Source organism: Vidua macroura, chromosome 1 (assembly GCF_024509145.1).
Source record: "Vidua macroura isolate BioBank_ID:100142 chromosome 1, ASM2450914v1, whole genome shotgun sequence".
NCBI classification, from domain to species: Eukaryota; Metazoa; Chordata; class Aves; order Passeriformes; family Viduidae; genus Vidua; species Vidua macroura.
This window is the reverse complement of record NC_071571.1, coordinates 59,980,414-60,004,831: the sequence shown is the minus strand read 5'-3', so window position 1 is coordinate 60,004,831 and position 24,418 is coordinate 59,980,414. Positions and strand designations below refer to the sequence as shown.

The 24,418-nt window shown below is 45.8% G+C and overlaps 1 protein-coding gene and 1 pseudogene across 1 annotated transcript; both read left to right on the top strand.

Annotated features, from left to right (window-relative positions):
* Positions 1–5,096: 5,096 nt before the first annotated feature.
* On the top strand, positions 5,097–10,714 carry LOC128812152 (probable 2-ketogluconate reductase; annotated as a pseudogene).
* A 9,110-nt stretch (positions 10,715–19,824) lies between these two features.
* LOC128817309 (probable 2-ketogluconate reductase) lies at positions 19,825–24,098 on the top strand. The gene is made up of 6 exons (XM_053995721.1): positions 19,825–19,868; positions 20,364–20,748; positions 21,487–21,658; positions 22,635–22,813; positions 23,317–23,413; positions 23,822–24,098. The coding sequence occupies exons 2-6, from the start codon at positions 20,367–20,369 to the stop codon at positions 23,973–23,975; spliced, it is 984 nt and encodes a 327-aa protein (XP_053851696.1). The 5' UTR covers positions 19,825–19,868; positions 20,364–20,366; the 3' UTR covers positions 23,976–24,098.
* Positions 24,099–24,418: the final 320 nt, after the last annotated feature.

The window sequence follows — 24,418 nt, the reverse complement described above, 5'->3', positions numbered from 1 at the left end:
ACCAGTGGCCCCTGAATAAAGAAAAACTGAAGGCACTCAACAAGCTTGTGGAGGAGCAATTGGCTCAGGATAGCATCGAGTCCGCCTTCAGCTCATGGAATTCTCCGGTGTTTGTCATCAAAAAGCTGGGGAAGGACAAATGGCAGCTCCTCCACAACCTTCGTGAAATTAACAAAGTCATTGTTGACATGAGGCCCCTTCAACCAGGGATGCCTTCCCCAGCAATGCTCCCCCAAAATTGAAATTTGGCTGTTATTGACATCAAAGATTGCTTCTTCAAAATTCCCCTTGACCCTGTCAACGCCCTACGGTTTGCCTTCTCGGTTCCCACTACCAGTTGAAAAGCCCCAATGAGGAGATTCCACTGGTGTGTGCTTTCTCAAGCATGAAGAACTCACTGAGCATTTGCCAGTGGTACGTTGTCTCACTTCTGTTCCTTATGTGTGCCAGAGTGGGGAAGGCCATCATTCTCCACTATGTGGGCGCCCCCAGTGACATGCTACTACAGAATACACTTGAGCAAGTGGTTGAGGTTCTAACATCAGCAGGATTCTCTTTGCAGGAGGAGATGGTTCAACGGATGCATCCTTGGAAATATGTAGGCATGGAGGTCACAACGAGGACCATTGTTCCTCAGAAATTGGCATTTAACAGCAATCCCAAAACTCTGGTGGACCTGCACTCCCTGTGTGGGACTTAGAGCTGGGTCAGGCCTTGGCTAGGCATCACCACCAATGACCTAGCCCCCCTCTTCAATTTATTGAAGTGGGGAGAGGAGCTCAATTCTCCGAGATCCCTGACCCTAGCGGCAAAGGTCGCACTGCAAAAGGTAGAGCACTGGAGAAAAGAGAATGACACTGGTGCAAACTTGAATTAACTTTCAAATTTGTTGTGTTGGGGAAACAGCCACACTGTCATGGACTGTTCTTTCAATGGCACCAGGACCAGAAGGACCAGAAGGACCCTCTCTGGAGTGGGTTTTCCTCAGTCATCATCAATTCAAAAACATCACGAGGCCACAGGAGCTGATGGCACAGCTGGTCAGGAAAGCCAGGACAAGGCTTCAGGAACTAGCCAGTTGTGACTTTGCATGCATACACTTGCCTGTTGACCTCTCAGGGGATGAGACATCCCCAGAGAGGTTGACAAAATGTTTGAGCATCTCCTGAGAGAAAACGGAACACTGCAAATCACTCTAGAGGGTTACAGTGGACAGATCTCTGTCCACGCCCCTGCCCACAAATTATTTGCATCAAAATTCCAATTGGTTCTGAAAAACAAAAGGAGTTGACCACCACTCAAGGCTCTAACGGTCTTTACTGATGCCTCCGGGGCTTCTCACAGATCAGTGATGACCTGGAAGGACTCCCCAAACTCAGCAGTGGGAGACAGATGTAGAGTATATCGAGGGTTCCCCTCAAATTGCTGAGTTGGCCGCAGCAGTTAGGGCTTTTGAGAGGTTTTCAGAGCCATTCAGTTTGGTTACAGATTCAGCCTGTGTAGCAGGGGTGGTATCCAGAGCTAAGAATGCAGTTCTCAAAGAAATCTCAAACAAAGTACTTTTTGAGTTGCTCTGAAAGCTGATCCATGCTGTCTCCAACCAAGGCACCCATTTTATGTGACGCGTGTGAGGTCATAAACCGATCTGCCTGGCCTGATTGCTGAGGGGAATTGGTGAGCCGATTCTCTTGCAGCTGCCTCTGTTGAGTTATCAAGGCTTCCTGACATCTTCCAACAAGCCGAGTCATCAGATATTCCACCAGAATGTGACTGGCCTGGTCAAGCAGTTCAAACGCAAGTGCGACCAGGCTAGAGCCATTGTGGCCACATGTCCCCATTGCAAAAGCACAGCCATGCCATCGCTGGGTGCTGGAGTGGAACACAACTGTGGCATTCCCCACTCTATCCACTGGTCAAGCTGTGGTTGAGCAAGCCCACCAGATGCTCAAAAGGGTCCTGATGAATGAATGGGAGAGCAGCAGAGGGCTAACACCGCAGGGGAGATTGTGTAAAGCCCTCTTCACCATCAACTTTTTAAACTGCTCATTTGAGAACATGAACCCCCCAGTGGTCAGACATTTCTCCCCTCACAGCAATCACAGGCTCCAAGAACACCCACCTGTGTTCTTCCCACCCACAGGTTTGGGACCCTGAAAGTGGCAAGATTGAGGGACCGTACAAATTGGTGACATGGGGATGTGGGTATGCCTGCATATCCACGCCCCTGAGACTGTGGTGGATTCCGCAGAAATGGGTGAAACTGTATGTCCCCAAGCATCCCAGCAGGCCACCAGACAGAAACAATGAAGTGTCAGCAGTGAGTATGAAGAAAAGAGGACAAAAACAGCTTGGTGGAGAAGGAGACCCTAACTCCCTTTTCTACCCCAATTTTCTTTTGTTAAATATGCTTATTGACAATTTCGAAAATTTACATAGTCCTTATTAATCTTTGTTATTTCCTAGAGATGTCATCCTTTTTATAGGTCCTCCTTGTCACCATCCTCCTGGTGCCAGCCTTGGACACATGGATTGTGCTACCATCTAGAAAGAACATCCAAAACCACGGACATCCATGCCTTCTTAAAGAAAGAAGAATCCAAGGGCTGGCTGAATAACATCCTTCAAGGATGGGTACTCACAGGAAGGCTCTCTTCTGTTATAAAGACAATTTATTAGGTTTTTTTCAGTACCATTGTCTTAGTTATGTTTTCTATTTTAAAATATATTGTCTTCTGTTGAACAATTGACCTCTACCTCCACCAATGGTTTCTTGATTTGTACCCCAGTTCTGAATACTGCCCAGATCCCTCTTTTTGAAAAAGAAAGGGGGAGATGTTGCGGTTCATGTTTATTTTATTGAGTTATTGTTAAATCGTTCATTCTGTTATCCCCACATGTTTTCCCCAAGTTGGTTTTTCCCTATGTTGTGCCTTCCCTTAAAGCTGTCCCTCAAGCTATTCCCCTCCCTTTGTCTAGTCCCTTCCCTGCCTGTCAAGGCAACCCTGCCCCTTTTTCCTGAATGTTCCCTGCCACTCACCCTCTGGGCCAATCCCTGACTGAAACACCCACTTGGAAATCTCCTAATCTACCATGCCCCCATTGACCCATGTGACCTTTCCCCTCTCCTCCCCCTATCCTGATTGGTCTGACAGTGATGATGTAATCCCCTCACTCCTCCTCAGAGGATTCCCTATTGGTTAGCTGTTTGTATCCACCCCCTGACTCATATCTGAACAAAACCCCTGGCATACCAGACTGAGGGGCCTTTTTGTCCTGTTCTTTCCACCTGGGATAGATTTTCCCTGTGGAGCCTCAAAGTCAAAGAGCCTCCTCCTTCCTCCTTTGCCTGGTCCCTGCCGTGGCTGTAACAGCATGTACTGTAGAACTTGTAGCTTTTTAGGTTCAGCTGTGGGCAAACCCCAGTCCCCAGCTGTTCCCCATTCTTGTCATGGCTACCAGAGTATATAGAGCTAGCCCGGGTTGTGGTGGGCTTTGGCAATTTTAACTGAGCAGTTACGCATTTTGGTATATTCAGTCTATTTCAGTGAATAGCAATGTTCTGTTCCCAGTTCTTGCTGCTACATAATGATAAGCAAGTGCACCTGACAATCTGTAACACTCTCCAATCTGTTGAAGATGATTGAGCATTGATTCCCCGCAGAAATTTGACTGTATCCTGAAACACTTTTCAGCCAATATTCTATTTTTCTATGAAGACACTGAAGAAATTTTCTTTAAAGTGATCCCAGGCCTACAGTTTTCTAATTTAATAAGAACCCTGCTTCATTTACATGTTAAAGCCAATTGTTGAAAAAGTGTCTTTATTTTCTTTATTGTCTGTATTTTTCATGAGAGGATCCTTGAAAACCAAAGTGAATTCCAAGAGATTTAGTTCCTCCATACAGACAAAAATGATGCTTTTATCTTGACTGGCCATGAAAGAAAGGTAGAATTGCCATCGAAATCACATGGATGAGGGTATAACCTAAAGCAAAATTAGTGATCGGTCCTGACTTGCAGCCCAGGGCCAGGCGTTTTCTTACATTCTCTTTCCTATTAGTAATCAACAAATTCAGAAAATTCAATAAAATAGTTGTCACCTTCATAAAGTCAGGAAGACTTTCCATTATTTTGTAACATGGTCAGGCTCCCTGAAGGGATGGTAAAATGAAGTTCTAGCATAGGATGTGTAGACAAGCCAAGAGTTAGACGTTCTGTTGGAAATAGTGAACTAATACTAGCAAGGCAACAGAATTGCTACTGGATTGCTATTCCAAGATCTTCAGCCCTTGAGCACTCCCCACGCTTCTTCCCAATATTGCTATAGAAAATCAAAGCTAGCTATAAATAGTCTGTCAAAAAAAACCAAAGTAACTCAATTCACAGACCCTCTTGGGGCCAAAACCAGATGGTCAGGGATTCTGGAAAAAAAAAAAACAAACCAAACAATTTAGAGTACATATGTCCTTCTTGGAAAACACTTGCCTAAGCATATATTATTTTGTTATTTTGGTAATTTACAGTAGGCTCAGGAAAAGGCTATGCAGTCACTGGGGTCTCTTCAGGACACGTGGCAGCAAAAATCTGCAACGAAGCATTTAAAAATTAACCTGATAATTCAAAGTTCATGATGTGCAGTTTATTTTTATGATGTAGATTTGGTCTGACGTGTTTCTAAACTACTTAGGGTACTTTGTGATTTCAGGGTAGCAAAGGAGATTTATTGCACTATTTTCTGCAGACTACTGATGATCTGAAACTAAGTAATTAATGTGAAGTGTTGTGTTTTGAGCATGGTAGTAGTAATAGGAAATCTTAGTTCACGAGGACAGAACTTGTTCAGACTGAGTATGTGAATATCTGTGTGTGTGTGTGTGTGTGTATGTGTGGGCACCTGTGTTTATGAATATAATTGGTAGGATATTTAAAAGAGCTGCTTGCTTGTCTTGGTTTTCTTATCTTCCTTTGTGGTTTATAGAATATCTTAACATAAATAAACATCATGAAAGAGGGCATGGCAATGATTATTCTTTAAAATGTCTGGAAATAATAATGTGTGTTTCTTCTGACACTTAGTGTCTTTCTTCTTTGTGCAGATCATGGAAAGAGAAGAACTGCCTTGGCTTTTGGTAGATGAAATTGGTGGCATACATGGGATACTGCATAGCCATGTGCCATTACTGTAGAAACATTTCCACCTAATCACCATCAAGGAATTCCTTGATAACCGAAAGGATGTAGGGAAAAAGGTCCAAGTAATCTATTTGTGGTGGCACAAACCAGTCATCAAGAAAGAGCTCCTCCAGAGCCTGCCAAACTTGAAAGTGATTGCGAATTCAGGAGTGGGGATGGATCACCTGGATTTAAAGCCTGTAGCTAGCTTTGGTGTGAAGATGGCTAATGCTCCACATGCTGTTTCCAGTACCACAGCAGACACTGGGATGGCTTTGCTGCTAGCATCTGCTAGAAGACTCGTGGAAGGTTAACATCTCAATTCTTTTGTGGCTTGTAAAAATCATACAAGATTTACCTGCCATTAATTTGATTTTTCTTAGGGCTACCTGTAGTGCACATGGTTTTACATAAAATGTGAAAATGTAAGTATGTTGGCTTGGCAAACAGAATAATAGGTATTTTAATATATTTTATGTATAATAGGTATACTTAAATCATTACATTAGACATACATAGCATGTATTACAAAGAGGTATAAATAAAATGTGATGGTATTAGAGTGCTATGACCAAAAGTGGGGGATGCCAAAAATCAGATGATCACTGAATCACAGGCTGGCAGAAGAACTTAGTGGGAGGCAACAATGGAGCATAACAAGATTATATAGAATCATAGAAGATCCTGAGTTGGAAGGGATCCACAAGGCTGATAGAGGCATGGGCATATTCTTGGAGACTGAAATGTATTGGTGCAGAATTGGGGCATTTAAGGGGCATTAAAGACTAATAATAGAGGCAGCCTACTGCAGTTTTTGTTAGTAGTATCCTTTCTAGTTTCATCAACAATTTTTTCTTGCTATTTTGCCAAATAGACCTACCCTTGGCTTGGTTAGAAAGCCTCCTTCTTCAGGAAAAAATCCTTCAGATTTATCCTTTTATATTTACCTGACTTTGACTTGCCATCTGTACCACAGGATTCATAGAAACTCAAAGGGGATTTGCATCCCTCTAAGTCTGCTTCTACCTCACAAAAGGGAGACAGTTTTAAAGGAAGATTAATTTCATGTTCCTATCTACTTAAACCATCCCTGGTGGCATTTCTGATAGCTCTGAGTCTTCTGATAAACTGAGTTTTTTCCTGAGTCATTTTTAGTATCTTTTCACAATATTTTGCTTGTGTTTTAGAAGATTGAAATATCAAAAGGCTGTCACCTTGCTAGAAGTGCTGACACTGTGTATATAACTGTATTTTATGTGTTATCCAGAATTGTGCAGGTTTAACCGGTAATTACAGAAATTACCAAATTGTGATTTTTAAACAAGTCACACTTTTCTTTCCAAGGAGGGTGACCGATGTCAAGAGGAAACCCAATATCTGGTGTTGTTCTCCACATGACATCTTCAAACTCTGCATTGTTATTGGCAATAATTATTTTGATTGTTGATGAGGAACAGGGCAATATTTTCATGAGTCTAAAGCAGTAATAAATTTTTGGAGGGATTATATCAAATGGCTTTTTGTAGAATGGTGAGAATAAATTGGAATATCATATATATATGTAACAGGAGTAATGATACGTTAGGGCATTACCTAGGACATTACATTAAAAATCATGTGTTTGTAATCATTAGAAGTGTGCTATAGTAGCACAACAAGTCCAGACTCTTTTGCCTTATTCCTCTGTGTTTGACTCCATTCATTTCTCTTATTTATGTATTTTTCTTGCAGTCCTTAACATTTCAATTTCTCCAAGTATGGACTACTGTGAAGCTGATATTCTGGGAGTTGAAGTTGCTGGAGCTACTCTGGGGATCATTGGCATGGGTAACACTGGGTTTAAGATTGCTGTGAGAGCCAAAGCATTTGAAATGAACATTTTGTTCCACAACAGGACACGGAGGTAATGATATGTCTTGACCTTAATTGCAGCAGAAACTCTTCCAGATAGCCAGTATTTTCTTTTCAAGGAATTATGTCAGAAATACAGCGAGAAATGAGGGAATAGGGCCAAGATTAAAACAAAAGGAAAAAAAAAAAAAAAAAAAGAATGGTTGCCTGAAATCAGTCCTGTAAAGAGTTAGTCAGTGATTAAACACTTGGAAACTTAATTTAGGTTTTGTATTAGAAATTTCAACATTTGCTGTGGAAAAATGGAAATCAAGCTTATGCTTTTTTATTCTTATCACATTGTACTATAGTGACAACATAACTCTATTTGTTCATTTTTCCCGCCATATTTTGAAGTTCAGGAGGGATATTTTGGAAACAATGGATGGAAACTAGGAAGCATATACTTGGCAAAATATGACTGAGAGCTGTTCTTAAGAAAACCTCATTTCTTCTCAAGCCAGTAGGAATTTTAGCAAGTATTTAACTGGATTTCACCCTTTATTTCTAGTCCCTCCCAGGCTGTGTAGCTGGGAATCTGAACCCTGTTAGACATTAAGCACTTCAGGGGCTCTTCAATTTAAAGTGAGCAAGACCCCCATGAACAACTTGAGGCCTTTGCAATCAGGCAAGGTGCAGATAATGAGCAGAACAAATATTTTCTGCTATAAACTATGACTTACCCTGAGAGAACTTTACTTCTCTGTGACTGGAGGGAGAAGCTGCAGTGCTAGGATGTGGCTTTCAGGGAATTTCCCCATGAGCAGACTGCAGGAGGAGGGTCACTGGTTTAGTTAGGTGTAGACAAATCACAAGGGTGAATGAGGCCAGGAATTTTTAGCTATACTTGGCATTCCTGTTTCTTCAGAAAAACAGCTGAGCAAACTTACATTTAAAAGAAAGTACTCCTTAAGATATTTCAGAATTTCTTCACAAACCACAAAAAATACATTTAAAAGGCACAAATCCCTTTATTCTTTTTTTTAATGTGTATCATCCTCAACTCCCTCTGTTTAATATTTTTCAGTCTTTAATATTTATGTAAGAGTGCTGTGATGAATTATTAATGCACAGTGCAAGAGAAATCTAAAGCCTAATGTATATTTAAAGTACATTTACACTTCCAGCTTGTGTGCTGAATCACGATGCACTCTGCATGCTGCAAAACTGGCTGCAGTTCTACTCTGTTCTTTTCCCACTTACTCTCTGGTCGTTGGCCTGATAAAAAACAGTGAAGTGGATTTGTTAGGAGAGACATGGGTCAAAGTTAAATTGAAGTTATTTTCTTAGTGTGACTTCTTTATTTCTAGATTAGGGAGGAGATAACTTAAAGCCCTTCTCTTGAAACCAGAAGCAGATAATTGTACACATGATCTCCTATCATTGCTTCTTTATTCCCCAAAGTTCAGACAGCTAAATTTACAAAGAACGTGAGAAATGGCAAGTATTCTTTTGCACTGTGAAAAGTTAAAACTAATAATCTCTCTACTCTGGTAACTTTTTCTGCTGAACACTTTACTTTATGAAGGTCCTGGGGCAGAGCCAGGAGCCTGGCAAAGAGCTGCCTTGCTGACTTCACTCAAAAAAAAAATGACAGGCTTACTGGAAGTGCCAACAGGATGAGGACCACTGCAGAGCATGCATGGGTGAGTTCTGGTGGATACCACTCCTCTGGTTTGAGCAGTGGCTGCATCCTTTGAGGTGCACAGAGAATTCTGGAGAATGGACTGTGTGCTGCTGTCTGCTTCAGTACTCAGCCTTAGTTCATTTGTAGAAGCCCTTGGAATCCTGCACTGGAGTGGCTGAGAGGCAGGAGTGCATTCTATCCTGTGCTGTAGGGCTTGAAGCTCTCCAGAAGGATCTAAACACTGAGCTGAGGGTAAATTCACTTTTGTTTGCCACCTGTTTGCTATATGGATGTGAAAATCAGATCCTTTAGTTTGTTTGTATACTGGTGATATCATTGAAGAAAATGTTTCCATAACTGAAATGCTTTTTTCCCCACTAGGAAAGTGCAAGAGGAGCAAGCTGTCAGTGCCACTTACTGCAAAAAGATAGACAGCTTGCTCCAGCAGGCAGATTTTGTGATGCTGGCGGTGAGCCTGACACCTCAGACACACAAGCTGATTGGGAAAAGAGAGCTGGAGCTGATGAAACCCACAGCTACCCTCATAAACATCAGTCAAGGTACTGTCCAGATCCCTTGGCTGGCCTCACAGCCTGGTCTTGCTGCGTTCCACAGCACCATGCTGCATCCAGCACAGCTGGAGCACATGGCGAGGATGATCAGGCATGGCAGAAATTCCTCCCTCTCCCCTTCCCTTCTCTCTTTGCTCTCTGCTCTTTACCTGCCAGGTGCACTCAGAGACACTCTCATTCCACACCAGGTGCAGTAAACCAAGAGGCCCTGGTGGCAGCTCTGCAGACCGGTGTTATCAGGGCCGTGGCTTTGGATGTCACCTCCCCAGAACCACTGCCCAGGTTGCCATCTCTGCTTATTTCTCGGGAAGGATGGGGGAGCCCTGCTGAGGCCAGAGGCATCCCTGCAGCAGGCAGGAAGCTGCCCCCCCGCCCCTGGCCTGAATTTGGATAAAAATGCCATGAATGTGAGTGGGATGCAGCCCAGATGTAGGGGCTGATAAAACCAAAGGGAAGCGTGGGAGCCAGGAAACAGCAGGAGGGAGGGAAAGCATATAAACCCAGTCCTTAGAATCACCCCGTGAAGCTGCAGGAGTGCTTCACTTGTAAATTGCTTTATTAGAAAGTGCAGCTTGCCAGTTTTAATAGGTGGAATGCTTGGAAGACCTGCTGCATAGCCAGGAGGTGTCCTTCTTCACAGGCTTTTTCCACAATACAGGGCTGAAGTACTGCAAACCTCTTGGGCCCAGAGACTGCTTAGCTTCTCTAAAAAGACCACTCTAGCAGGATGGTGCCTTTTGGAGTTAACTGTGCTGGCTGCATTTTGGGTTGTGGGAAGTTTGGTCTTGTTGTGCCTGTGTGCAAATAACTACAGCTCAGACTATTGTGTAAGGTGAATGTGTCAGGAGGGCTTAATCCTCTCTTCTGATATAGTGCAAATTGCTGCCTCATGGCAGAAGTGTGTTTCTGGAGAGAAGAGCTACTATGAAGTCTTTTCATATCCTATTACAGTCCAAAATTACTTCAATATAGGTGCTCAGGTTCTCCGTGTCTAAGTGGGACTTGTAAAGTTGTATCAAATTAACTTAAAATACAGTGCAAAAGCTAAAGTAAGACTCCTCTTTATTTAGATGAACAACAATAGTTAACTCTTTTTTCTTTTCTTCCAGAGATCATGCATTGTTAAAATTAACGTCATTATAGCACCTCACCTCCGCATTAAAACAGACAAGGCCACCTACATGATAACAGAGGAAGCAGTTGAAAACGTACTAGCAGCCCTGAATGGTCTCCCCCTACCCAGTGAAGTGCTCCCTAGCTGATGTGTGAAAGGATACTGCATATCTTTTTATTCTTCTCTTTCTCTTTTTATTCTTATCTTTCCCCTCCATATCAGCTCTAAGGATCTTTTTAAATACAAGAATGTCCATACACCTCACTAAAGCTTGGAAGGAAACAGTTTGCCATCGTGTCAGTTGTGTTTATATAGTTTCTGTTGTCTAATACAAGTCCAAAAGGCAAATAAACCAATACCCAAAGTGGCAGTGGCCTTTTGTTATGTAGCATGACTTTATGAATAGTATGATTATTTATCTGTAAAGTTTCTAGCAAAGTTGCCATTAAGTGCAGCCAGGATTTTGCCTGGAGCCTTATGCATCTTTACAGATCCTTTGTCTTGCAGGTGGTTGTCACAGGTGCTGGCCAAAATACACGTAGTCCCATCACTTTAATGTACAATGATGTTACCAACTCTTGCAGCTCCAGGAAACAAGACATTGCACCTTTTCAGGTGTTGCGGCATGCCTTCATGGTTTACCCCCAAAACCTGGTTCCTCCCCTGAAGTTGTCCTCCCAGGTGTGTCGATCACTCCTCCTTTCCCCACCCTGACCCCTGCCAGCACTGTCTGTCACTCTTGGAATTCCAGAAAGGGTGTTGAGTGATTGGGCAGATTCAAAAGATGCCCTCCATCTCTGGGGGGGCATTGGCCCATCCAGGTGTCCTTTGTCCCCTGAGACCTCCTCTCCCATACCTGGTTGATGGACTCCCTATCCCTTCCCCCCTTCCCTCCCCCAGGTAAAAGAGAGGGGAACCACATGGTCCGGGGGTCCTGGTGGAGCTGTGGCTGGATTCATAGGCCTGTGGGGGAGGTCTGCTTGGAGGCGGTGCTACATTCAGAGGCCTGCAGGCCAGAATAAAAGCTCTGGATAAAACCCTTCACCAGAACCAACTCCTTTCCTTCACCTTAAAGGCTTTAAGGCTTTGCGGCGTTCGCTCTTTCTCCCCAGTCCGGGGCAGCTCCGATGCCCTCCGGCGCTGCCTCCCTCCGGACTTCCGGGTTCGCCGCTTCTCTGCCGTGTGCCGCTGGCACTGGCACGTGGGTCGGGGTCTGCCAGGTTCTGTCGCCCGCGCTACGGGATCCGAGGTAAAGAGGGAAGGAATGTCCAGATCACCCACGGGGAGAGCAGGAAGGCTTTATTGTCACTGAGAGCTGTGGTGGGGGGGGTAGCAACCCATGCTTCCCACTCCACGTGGGGAAAATGGCGGCAGGACCCAGGAGGAAGCGGGATGATATAGGGGATGTGATAGGGAGGGCAGATGCCGCCCCCCATTGATGACGTAGGACAGCAACCAACCAGAGAACCCCGCAGGGGCGGACACCGAGCCTCGGGCTGAGTGGGATCATGGGGATGGGGTGGCAGGCACGGGGTTTCCCAGGGCCGGACAGGGGAGTGGTTACAGGAACAACAGAGGGGACAGCCCAATGGCAGGCAGCATGGGGCCAGACATCGCGGGGGGGGGGAGCGACACAGGGGAAGCGCGGGGGTACACAGGACTCGGCTAGCTAACACAAATAAGAACCCCTAAAACCCAATCCCAGGATGCAACAATTCCCTCTTTTTCAAAATATAAAAAGAACGGCTGCTTGATCTTCTTCGCTGCTCATCTGACTGCTTCTTCGCTCAGCTTCTGCTCTTGGTGATTCAGCTGCTGCAATGGCTGCCCTTTGCAGATGGAGAGGGCCTGCTGTGATGATGCTGGAGTGGTTCTTCACTGGGTGCTTGGGAATAGGGGAACTGGGACAACTTTATTACAAACATGGGGATTTGGGACACACACAGACTGGGGTGGCTGGAAAGTTTTTCTAGGGCTTTGGGGAAAAGCATTTTTTAAGGAGATTGTAGGGTCCTTTTTCTTTTTGCATCGCCTGCGGTTTGATGCAACCCCCCGATTGGTGGGGTCATCTGCCGCACTCACAGGCACCCTGATGTTTTGAACTACCACCTGCACAATTACTTGATAAATCACAGCTCCCCTTAAAGTGCTGTGGCCTGCCTTATTTTTATCTTCACGCGAGGCAGATGCGCGTTGTTTTTTCAGTTTTTTGGGGGAATGGGGTCTCCCTCCCCCCCTCTCACCCCTCCCACTGTCCCTGGGGGTGCCCTGCCCAAAAATGGACATTGAACCACAAAATGTCCCCTCCGATCACAGTGGAAGCACTGGCGTCTCGATGGAGGCTGCTTCGGACCAGCGTTCTTTGGAGGCACAGCATCCAAGGCAACCACGTGGCTTCTGGGCCTTTTAGGGATCTCAAGCTGTGTATCAGTGTTCATGGATGCCGCTTCCAGGATGGACTTGTCCTGAACCTCCGATCCCTCCACATGCCTCTCAGCTACCACCTCGACCCGTTCCATGGAATCTGGAAAATGCTCAGAGACCCACTTCGGCTTCCCCCGCCTCCTGCTTCCCTCCCTCCCAGGTCTCCGGGAACCATGGAAATGCAGTCGGGGGCTCTTGCTCCCCCCTCCCTCTTCTTCCCTCCCTCACGGGTCTCCGGGAACCATGGGAATGTGGAGGCAGGGGCTCCGATTTCCCCCCCCCCTTCCTTTTCCCTCCCGCCCGGACGTCTGGGGCCCATGGGAACCTGGAGGTAGGAGTTCCCGTCCCCCGTCCCCCCTCCCCTTCCCTCCGGCCCAGCTCTCCAGGGTCCATGGGAAGATGGGGGTAGGGGTCCCCGCTCCTCCCGTCCCCCTCTTCCCTCCCGCCCAGATCTCTGGGACCCATGGGAAGATGGGGACAGGGTGTGGGGAACAGGATGGGGGCTGCTTCCCTCAGGCAGCGGGGCGAAGATGGCAGAGCTCTCCCTGGTGGGGGAGGACAGGGTCAATGACTCAGCAGGGAGGACATGCAAAGGACTCGAGGGAATGCCCACTGGAAGGGGAACAATGGGTGAGGGAGTAACTTGACCTCCCGAGGGGGTGGCACCCACACCCACAGGGAGGCAGGTGGGGGTTGGGTCAAAGGTGGGGACACCAGGAACAAAGGACAGAAAGGGGTTGTGGGAAGAAGAGACCCTGCCATGTGGCTGCCCTCCATCTTGGGAAGACAAAGGGATCAAGCACGTGGCCTCGGCCTCCTCAGGAGAACAAAGAAAGGGGTTTAAAGAAACAGAGCAGCGTGGGGCAGCTCTAGAACAGGGATTTTCAGCAGGGAAAAAGGGATTGGAAAAGCGGTTCAGGGTAAGTTCCTCAGTGAAGTAGCCAATTTCACTAAGGCAGGGGTGCCGGGGGAGCTTGGAGAACCAGGAGCACGGCCCACGCTTGTGGGACTGCCCTGTGCATTAAAATAGCGGCATACCCCCCCCGCCCATCTGGGCTAGGGGAAGAAGGGGTAGGAAAGAAAGATGGGGAAACACGTTCCGGAGAAACAACATTTTTGTACGATGGCTCTTTCCCCTCCCTGCTCGCTTCTCGTGCGGATTCAGCTTTCACCACTTCTGAAATCCACAAATGGAGGATGGCAAAGAAATTTTTAATGGGGGGATCCCTGCGTTAGATCCCCTCCGCCAATTTCACTCCCACCTGCTTCTAGAACTCTTTTTTGCGAGCATCCCCTGCGGTTATGCGTGGGAAGGAAAAGTATAACCACCTTATGAACTGTTTAACTGAACTTTTGGGGTAGGGGCCCTTCACCAATAGAGTTCCCTTAAGTAGGGTATAAAATTCCTTCTGGTCGGCAGATAGCACGATCCCCATGCTACTTCTACCCACACAACCTCACCCCTGGTGCAGAAAAAGAGGGAAAAAACCCAAAAAAACCACGAAAGACCCCGGCGGCCACTGCTCACACTGTGTGCTGCATGTTCCGTACCCTCGGAAGCGCGGTAAAGCCCACCCAAGTGAAGGAGAGTATAGCCCGGGTACCCTCCCGTTGCTAGTACTCACCAAACCGGGATCTCTGCAAACAAAAAGCTGTCACCAGGGCCCTCGGTCCCAGGAAGTTTCTCTTCTTTGGCTCTTCGTGGCCGTGAAGAGTTTCACTTCCCCTCCCACGTGGGGAAAATCATCCACGTGCTCCCTCTTGGGTGGTGGGGAGTTCACTGACCTACTCCGGGGAGTCTTCTCTCCCGTTTTCAGTCTAACACAAAGCACAGTTCCGGTGCAGCTCTGCGCCTGCACAGCGGCATTCCGTGTGGACTGCGCACACTCGGCTCGGCGACGGTGCTCGCTGGTCGGTGGCGTGACCATGCACCGGCAGCAACGGCTCTCCGCACGGCTCCCAGTGCGTCGCGGTGAGTCTCCACCGGCGCAGGGTGACTCTGCTGGCTCAAGCCCCACTGTTAGGCGCCATTTGCAGCGTTCGCTCTTTCTCCCCGGTTCAGGGCAGCTCTGACGCCCTCAGGCGCCGCCTCCCCCTGGACTTCCGGGTTTGCCGCTTCTCTCCTGCGTGCCGCTGGCACTGGCACGTGGGTTGGGGTCTGCCAGGTTCTGTCGCCCGTGCTACGGGATCCGAGATAAAGAGGGAAGGAATGTCCAGATCACCCACGAGGAGAGCAGGAAGGCTTTATTGTTGCTGAGAGCTGCGGTGGGGGGGTAGCGACCCATGCTTCCCACTCCACGTGGGGAAAATGGCGGCAGGACCCAGGAGGGAGTGGGATGATATAGGGGATGTGATAGGGAGGGCAGATGCCGCCCCCCATTGATGACGTAGGACAGCGACCAACCAGAGAACCCCGCAGGGGTGGACACTGAGCCTCGGGCTGAGTGGGATTGTGGGGATGGGGCAGCAGGCACGGGGTTTCCCGGGGCTGGACGGGGGAGTGGTTACAGGAGCAGCAGAGGGGACAGCCCAACGGCAGGCAGCATGGGGCAAGACACCACGAGGGGGAGAAAAGACACAGGGGAAGCGCGGGGGTACACAGGACTCGGCTAGCTAACACAAATAAGAACCCCTAAAACCCAATCCCAGGATGCAACAAGGCTTCTCCGGCAGTGGGAAAGCTGAGGAGTGGGACCCTCTGCCAAGGCATGTCCCGTTCTTGATATTGGTAACACTGTTACAGGTAAAAACTGACCCAGCCAAATTAAAAAAGGAAAAAACTATTTTTATTATAGTGATCAAATTCTATCTGAGCCGGCCACAAAGAAAAGGACAGTGCTGAGCCCGGGATCGGCACTGGGTGAGACACAGGTCCCTCTGCTCTTGCAGAGGGTCTCCTATGCTTCACACCATCCATCCTGTGCGAGCAGTTTTTTTACAGTTTATTTTGCTGGAGGCCAGGATTTCAGCGATCAGCCTTTTCTTTCTATTCAAAGTCCCACATATTCATAAAGTCTCTTTTCTTTGCACCGGGTTGAACAATTCTAGGTCTGGGAAGTGATGTACATCGTTGAGGAACCCGCCATTGAGATGCATCTTCTGGAATTTCCAGTGATCCCAATCTCAGGTAGTTGTCAGGATGATCATCGCTTGGGAATTCCTAGATTATCTTGAGAAATGGCCCATCTCTGAGGGAGCCACATGTATTAACTTGCAAATGAAGCTTATCGGCAACAGTTTCAACATACGTGAGGCAACCCCCTTGCCCTGGCTCACCTGCTTTATGTCTATTTTTTAATCAAATAAAACTTCTACCCATATATCACTTTATGGGCGCAAATTATACATACTGCACATAACAGAGTTTTACTCCTACATCTGCAGATATTTCAAGAATTTGGGCTGATTAATTTCAGAAGTGCTCCCTGCCAGTGGGGCACTTTAGAAGGGAAGACACATCTGCCTGTCAGTCACTGGAGTAATGAGTTGGTTTACACACAATACTTTTAATGTCATGATTACTGAAAGTGGATCCAAAAATGCAGTGGCCACATGAGAGAAGAGATGATCCATTATAGTTCACTCCATTGATTCAGGTTTTTTGAAATATTTTGATATGCAAAAAGTACATGATCTGGAGTAAAGTGCTGATACAGAGGTCTACTGGGAAAGCTGGCCTTACCTACAGCAACTAGACATGCTGATACCAAATAACACTTTATGATGGTTTATAGTCACTGAAAACAAATGCATCATTTGGTTTGGCCTTGCCTGAAGATTTCCTGCCTCAGCTTTTTTTTTTGCCTGTAATATAATACTGCCGTATAAAACTTAATGTGGACTTAGGAAATGTATGTCTTTATCCAGCTTCATGCTTAAGCTATTCTGTACAACCCACCTGAGGAATGTATGCATTACATTGTACAAAAGTCTTTTAGAGTAATGCAATACTTCAAAGCCTAATGCTAAGAAACAACTATTATACAAGCACGTTATTAACACTGCAGGCATCAGCTCACCCTGCAGGATTACGTGAATGCCAACAGCAATACTTAATGATGGGGATGAAGTCCACAGACTATGCAATACTTCTCTTTACGTACCCACAGACCTCACTCATTTCAGTGCTCTGTACAGTGCTGGTATATCAGATCTCTTTCTGTAAGAGAAAACATGCACATAGCAACGATGTACACACTGTGAAATTCAGCTTAACACACTACATGGAGGTCTATAAGGTGGTCTACAAACTAAACATACTTAGAACATGAGAGTGCACTGGTGCAATTGACAACTTCTTTTCACATATGATGCTAAACAGATATAGCTTCTGTAGAGCTGTATCAGCTCCTGAAATATAGCTTGAAAACTGGATGTTCAAGTTGCAAAAAACAGCTTTGAAAACATCTGATTTTCTCCGCATCTAACCACACAGCACACCCATTTTTTTGACATTTGATACATATGTCCTGGATTTTTGCTTGGAGTAACATTCCTTTGACTATTATTTTTTTGGCTCTCTGAGTAATTCCTCCTTCGTTTTGTTCATTCAAATGTGTGGATTTGATATACAAAGGTAAAAACTACTGTGTTGACCTTCCAAAGGTTTTTCTTTACCTTCAAGACTAAAATGTGGTAGGCCTCCTTACTCAGACTTGTGTCTTTGAGAGGGACTTTACAAGGATCCTTCAATCTCAGGTGAGCAGTAAGTTAAAAGCTTACTCATTACAATCTTATCACCAACACAGTTTGGAAACTTTTGATCTGAAAGAGGTAATGTGTAATCATTTTATATTTGTTGGGTTTTTTTTTTAAAGGAAGAAAATGCAAGTAAACTGAACTAGGAATCCAGTTAACATTCTGTAACTCCATATTGCTAGTTAATTAATTTTTGCTTTGAAGTTTAACTGTTTGTACTTGAAATTAATGTAAGCAACTGATACTCAAAAATCATTACCAGGATAACAAGAACAGGTTATGGTTTTGTGTAATTGATATGAATTGTTATTATATTTTATTTTTTATCAGCAATTTTATAAAGGATTGGTGTTAAACTTGACTGTCTTTATGTTCAGCATATCAAAGTGTGCTTGACAGAGTTCAAGATGACAGCATTTTGTAATCCATTCTTTTGAAAAGCACTACAGTAGTCACAAGAGACACAGCAGCACCCTATGGCTGGATATTCCATAGTGTGAAAGGAGGAAGATCCCTGGATGCCCACAGCAGTGGTGTGTCCTGGCTCCTGAGCTGCTGCGACTCCAGAAACCAGGCATCCTCCACAGTGGATTATGACCACCTGCACATCAAGGGGAATCACTTTAGCACAGCTTTTGTGAACTGAGAACTGAAGCTGTACTTCCCAGTCTACATCACTGGGTATGGAGATCAAGGGAGGTGATTCTTCACCTCTACTCTGCTCTTGTGGGTTCCCACCTGGATTGTTGCATCCAGCCCTGGGGTCCTCAGCATAAGAAAGATGTGAACCTATTGAAGTGGGTCCAGAGAAGGCCACTAAATTACCACAGGACTGGAGCACATCTGCTATGAAGACAGAATGGGAGAGTTGGTGTTGTTCAGCCTGGAGAAGGGAAGGCTCAGAGGAGACCTTATCAGTACCTAAAGAGAGCTAAAGAGGGACTCTTCACAAATAGTAATAGGATATAAGGGGAATGGCCTTAAATTGAAAGAGAGTAGGTTTAGATTAGGTAGTAGAATGGAGAAGATTAGGAAGAAATTGTCCTTTTTGAGGATGAGGCAAGGGAACAGGTTGAGCAGAGAAGTTGTAGATGCCCCATCCCTACCAATGTTCAAGACCAGGTTGGATGGGGCTCTGAGCAACGTGGTCTAGTGAAAGGTGTCCCTGCCTGTGGCAGGGGGTTTGGAAATAGATAGGCTTTAAGGTCCATTCCAACCAAAACCATTCTGTGATTCTATGATACAGACCAAGTAACCTTCTCAGAAAAAAATCTCACATATTCCCAGCTGAAATTGGCACACGACTGCCTGTATCTGGGATAACATCTCAGATGTCCAAGCACTTGAGCCTGCCCCAGCTGCTTAGCTCTCAAATAGAGTTTTTGAGGATATTCCTAGAATCATATAGGTTGGAAAAGACCTTCATGTGTGCAGTGAGAGTTGTCACTGGTGTCTGTCGGTCAGAGACAACTCTTCATCTTATGTTAATTCATGTGCACAGACTGTAATGATCAGCAGAAAGGCCAGACCACGTCCGGTTTCCAAAGACAGTATGGAAAACACAGCGTGCAGGACGTTAATGTAAAATCCCGACTGTACTGAAATCACGAACAGCACAGAAACACTTCTACATAAACACACAATCACTCGTGAGCTCCCCTTGCTCTCTCTCGGCTCCCCGAGGGATTGGGGTACCGTGTCCTGGCACCGCCTCTCCTCCCCACTGGCTCCGTGGGCTGCCCCGGCGGAGTGTGGGCGGCCAGGCCGTGCCCGCCTCGGCGGCCGCTCCCGCTCCGCCCCTGCTTTGCGACTGGAGCGGCCGGGGCGGCGGGCACGGCCGGCGGGCTGAGTGCGAGCGCCGCCGCGGGACCCCTGCGGGTCGCCGGGACCACCTCTGCCGGGCGGGGACAGGGCTCCGAGCCCCACGGGCGGCGGCGGCTCTGGGGGTAGCACCGGGCGTACGGGCCACAGGGGCTCCCGCGGTCCTGCGCGCCCCGCCCGGGCTGGGAGCGGGAGGAATCTCGCCCGTTCCCAGCTGTCCTTCAGAGCTAGACAGAGCCCGCGGCGGCCGATCCAGCTCCCTCCTATCTTTAGTCCCGGCCCTAGGCCCGCCGGGACAGCGGAAAACGCTCAGCCCACCCTGGGCAGGGAGAACTTCCCGGGACACCGCGCTCCGGCGGACAAGTGGTCGGGGAACAGAACGGGGAACCGGCCCGGCGGTGCCGGAGCGATGCGGGAGCATTGCCTCGGACTAAAGGGGCAGCGTGAGGGGTCTTGGCTTTAACCTGAGATCACAGTCTTGGCTCTTTGCAGAGTCAGCAGAGTGGAGAGTTGGCAAAGCACTGAAGGAGACAGAAGAAAGAAAGAAAGGGTAAACTTATGTTCATGGGTAACTCCAAAGTTCATAGTTGACAGTTTATAACTCTGTTACATTAAATGAGATTTTTACTGAGATCATCTCATCAATGATAATTGCTTAATATAATTGCAGAAGTGGCAGAACTTGCAGACGAAAAGATATCTTTCCACTCACATGGCCACATTTTTAAATTATCAAGACTTTGGCTTTAAATATTGAACATTGAACAGGAGTAACAACTAGTTGCTCATTTGTTTGAGTGTTATCATACTTAGTGTGCCAGAAATGTTTTCTTATTAACAAGATTATATAAAAATTGAACATCCTTCTGAATAACATAGGGAGAAGCCAAAATACTTCTGCATGTGGGAGTAATTATCTTTAGCCAAATTCTTCATCAAGTGGGAAAACAGCATGTAATTGAGCCAATCAATTCCTAGTTTTTAGGAAAAAAGGTATAATGGATCACTTCAGATCATGTCCTTTTGGTTCTCTTTGCTTTTGTAGGGCATGGAGGGTCAGGAACTGCCTTATGTGCTAGTTGACTCTATAGGAGGGAGACTTGGAGTATATGAAGATCATCTCAGATTTCTGAAGAAACGTTTTCATCTCATCACCATGGAAGATTATCTTGAAAACAAGACATTTCTCAGCAAAAAGATCAGAGCGATCTATATGTGGTATCACAAACCAGCTATTAATGAAGAGCTGCTCCAGAGCTTGCCTAACTTGAAGGTAGTTGCAAGTGCTGGAGTGGGAACAGATCACTTGGATCTGAAACTCCTCTTCAGCTATGGTGTGAAGGTGTCCAATACTCCATTTATTGTTTCCACTGACACTGCAGACATGGGGATGGCTTTGTTGCTGGCCTCTTCCAGGAGACTTCTGGAAGGTAATAACTTAAATGGTCTTAGTCTTTTCATAGAAAAGATGATTTCAAAATATGCAGAAAATGTGTGCTGATGCAAATGTAAGCCTAACACTAGAAATACGGGAAACTGGGGAAAAGGAAGAAGTTAAGACAGATCTGTCTTGTTGACAATAATTGGCATCCTATTTCCAAATTGGCATATTGTCAAGGTAGAGTTGTTCCTTCTTTGGACAGCTCTAAATTCAGGCCTCTTCTCCCTCAGCCCACAGCCACTTAATCATTTTACTTGTTCATTGCAGTCTTGCTTTTCAAGTTGCAATAAAAGGGGATGAAAATAATACATTTTCAAGGAGGTTTGAAGTCTATCTTTGCCAAGCTACCATGTATCTGAGTCATTATGAACAAGCTGTCCAGAAATCTAGCCACCATGCTCTGTTTTTCTTTTTCCTGCCAACCTTGGTGTATCTGCAAGGAGGCTGGGAACCAGATGGCCTTTACTGCTGCTTTGGCCTTACCTTCCTTGCTTCCTTTCTTGCCAAAGAGAGGCTGGGTATGTTTCTCTCCTAAGCAAGAAATCAGTGTCGGCAGTCCTGTGTACAGTGCAGCATTACTCACTTCTTGTCCAGAAACACAATGACAATACATTACTGCTCCTGTGCTTCTGCCTAGTCCTACAATAAAAAGTGTGTGTGTGGGGGGGAAGTAACCAGATGCTGGAATATCCCTTAGATTACATAATTCTTCTTCTGCTCTTCCAAGGCCATGAGATGGCAGTCTCCCCTGACACAGAGTATTTCCCTGCTGACTGGCTGGGGGTTGAGGTTTCTGGAGCAACCCTGGGGATCCTGGGAATGGGCAAAATTGGTTACAAAGTGGCCGAAAGAGCCAAAGCCTTTGAAATGAAGATTTTGTACCACAACAGAAATCAGAGGTAAAGCTTGTTGCAGTTCCAAGGCAACTGTATTTTGTTATTTGTATCTGTTTTATCTTTTATTTATCTGTTATTTGTACTTTTCACTGTGCTTTTACTTTTTACAGTGCTCTTTATTTTAAGTGGAAAAGTACATACACTTGTTCCAAGATGATAATTAATTTCCCAGTTTATACAGAAAGAAAGTAAGGAAGGAATGGGAGAGATATACCTCACTGTTCTCCCCATTAGTTGGGGCTGCTGACTTCTTCCTGCCATGGTGGTGACATTGCAATGGAAAGGAGAAAACTGGGAGTACTTAACTCCTGTGATTTAGGTGAGGCAAGGATTCAGGCAGAGGTATCTCACCCTTCCAAAGCCACGTGACAATAAAGGGCCAGACTTGGCAGTCTGCTGTCTTTTAGATGAGGTGTATGTGCCCTGTGCCCCTGTGCTCCCATCAGGCCCATTCCATTCTTTTCTTCTGTGGGAATTTGATGAGAGCCAGCCAACCTCGTCCTATACAGATCAAGTGCACCAGCAGGTCCTGCAGCGTGTGGTTTCAGTGAATCAGCACTGATGCACAGCACAATCAGGCTGTTGCTGACATAGATTTGGGAAGATTTAATCCCTGCCCTGTCTTGTGTGTTTCCTCAGTAATTTTCACATGGCTTACTTGAATTACTTAATTTTCACAAGACATCAGTCTTGCTTTTGGGTAGGAAAAGTATCCCCATTATTAGCAGAAATTATCATTTATTCAGTGCATTTATGTGATACTAATTTCTTACTGTCCATCCCCACAGTACTGCACATTTGTGTACAGTTCACTTGGTATTGTGGGAAATAGCTTGATTTTTACTGAGTTTCAGACAAACAGCTAACTGTTTCTTGCTACACAGCAAAGAAAACAATAAAGAAACTTTTTCTCTACTGGTGATTTGATATTTCCCTTGTTTCTTGCTACTGCAGTTTAATTTTGGGATTTTCCCTTCAGAAAAAAGGAAGAAGAAAGTGCTGTTGGAGCTGTTTACTGTAAGAAGGTAGATGATTTGCTCCAGCAGTCAGATTTTGTATTATTGGCTATGAACCTAACTCCACAGACACACAAACTGATTGGGAAGAGTGAGCTGGAGCTGATGAAACCCACTGCTACTCTTATTAATATCAGCAGAGGTAAGGTGCAGAATAAACAAAACTGCATTAAAGTTTGGTGGCATGACAAGTCCTGGGAAAACCTCTAATATAGTCTGTCCCTCTGAATTTTTCCGTAAATTTTCTGATTATTAGTTTATTTAGACATTCATGGTCATATCTCAGTAAAATATTTAACTGTTCCCATAATAATGAGAAAGTAGGTCTCTGAAATGTTAGTGACCTTGGAGTGTTAAAAGCTCATGTGTATTTATATATCGCCTTTTATTTATTAAATGCAGTGTTGTTGCTCATTCACATGAGGGTGGCACAGTCTACTCTTATGCCTGGTGCTCTATTTCATGCTGCTAGTTCCCTGATGCACATACCCAGGCTTCCCACTCCCACTTTACCACACCCCACTGCTGCTTCTGCACTGTGACTATGGCCTGCCCTTCTGTTTGCCTGACCACTGTGCCCAAAAGAATACTGAGAGGACAGAAAGGAACATGAAAATAAACATATCCTTCTTTACTGTAACCCAGGTCTGGTAGTGGATCAGGATGCTTTGGTGGAAGCCCTTCAAAACAAAGTTATTAAGGCAGCTGCTCTGGATGTGACATATCCTGAACCTTTGCCAAGGTAGGACATGTATTTAAGTTAAAAATAAAAGGGTGTATGTGTGATGTTCGAACTAGGGTGTATGTGTGAGTAAAATTTTGTGAGCATGTGAGAAGTTGCATAATTTTGTTAGTAGGAGTACATGAAGTATGTGCACTAGTCCTGCTGAAATCATGTCCCCAATCCTGTTCCAGCCAAATAAAATTCACACTCACTCATTTGGAGGACTTGTTGCATAAAACCCCAAGCTAGGGGCTTTATATAAAACCAAGCTAGGCAGCACTTTGAACTCCTCTGAATATACGTGGGTCATGCAATTAGGGTTTGGTTTATTTTTAATTATTATTTTCCCTGGTGGCCTGCAATACTGATGAAATACCCATGAATGTGCTGTGAGTGACTAGTTCAGCATTTCTTTTCCTCTCCCAGGGATCACCCCTTGTTAAAGCTGAAGAATGTTATAATAACTCCTCACATTGGAAGTGCCACCAAGAAGACACGCTGGGTTATGATGGAGGAAATGGCAAAAAGCAAAGAGGCAGGCCTGGCGGGTCTTCTTATCCCTCGTGAGGTGCTGCCCTAAAGCAGCTTGCATGTAGGATTAATGCCATCAGTGCAGAAACAGTAATTTGATCACTTTTCCTGTAATTATGTTGTGTAATTTTGTGTTATGCAGATAAAATATATAAAGCACAGGTTCAATTTATTTAAATATCCAGCAGTGGTTCTGTGTGGAAAACTTCAGTGTTTTGTCTTGATCTTCAATGGGAAAACTCCAGAGCACACAGTCTTGCTTCAGTGTAATTTACTTTCCTCGCATGCCCTTACAGCTGTCCGCCGATGCAGCAGCGAATTGATGGACACGTAAATCGTATCTTAGAGGGACCGCCCGGCACAGCCGCAAGCTCAGCTGGCGTGTCGGAGCGGCTCCTGCCGCCGCTCCAGCAGCAATCCCGACCCTTGGGTGCGTGCTCCCGCCGCGGGCCGGAGCGCCAGGGTCTGAGTGTGTGCGAGCCCTGCCCAGCC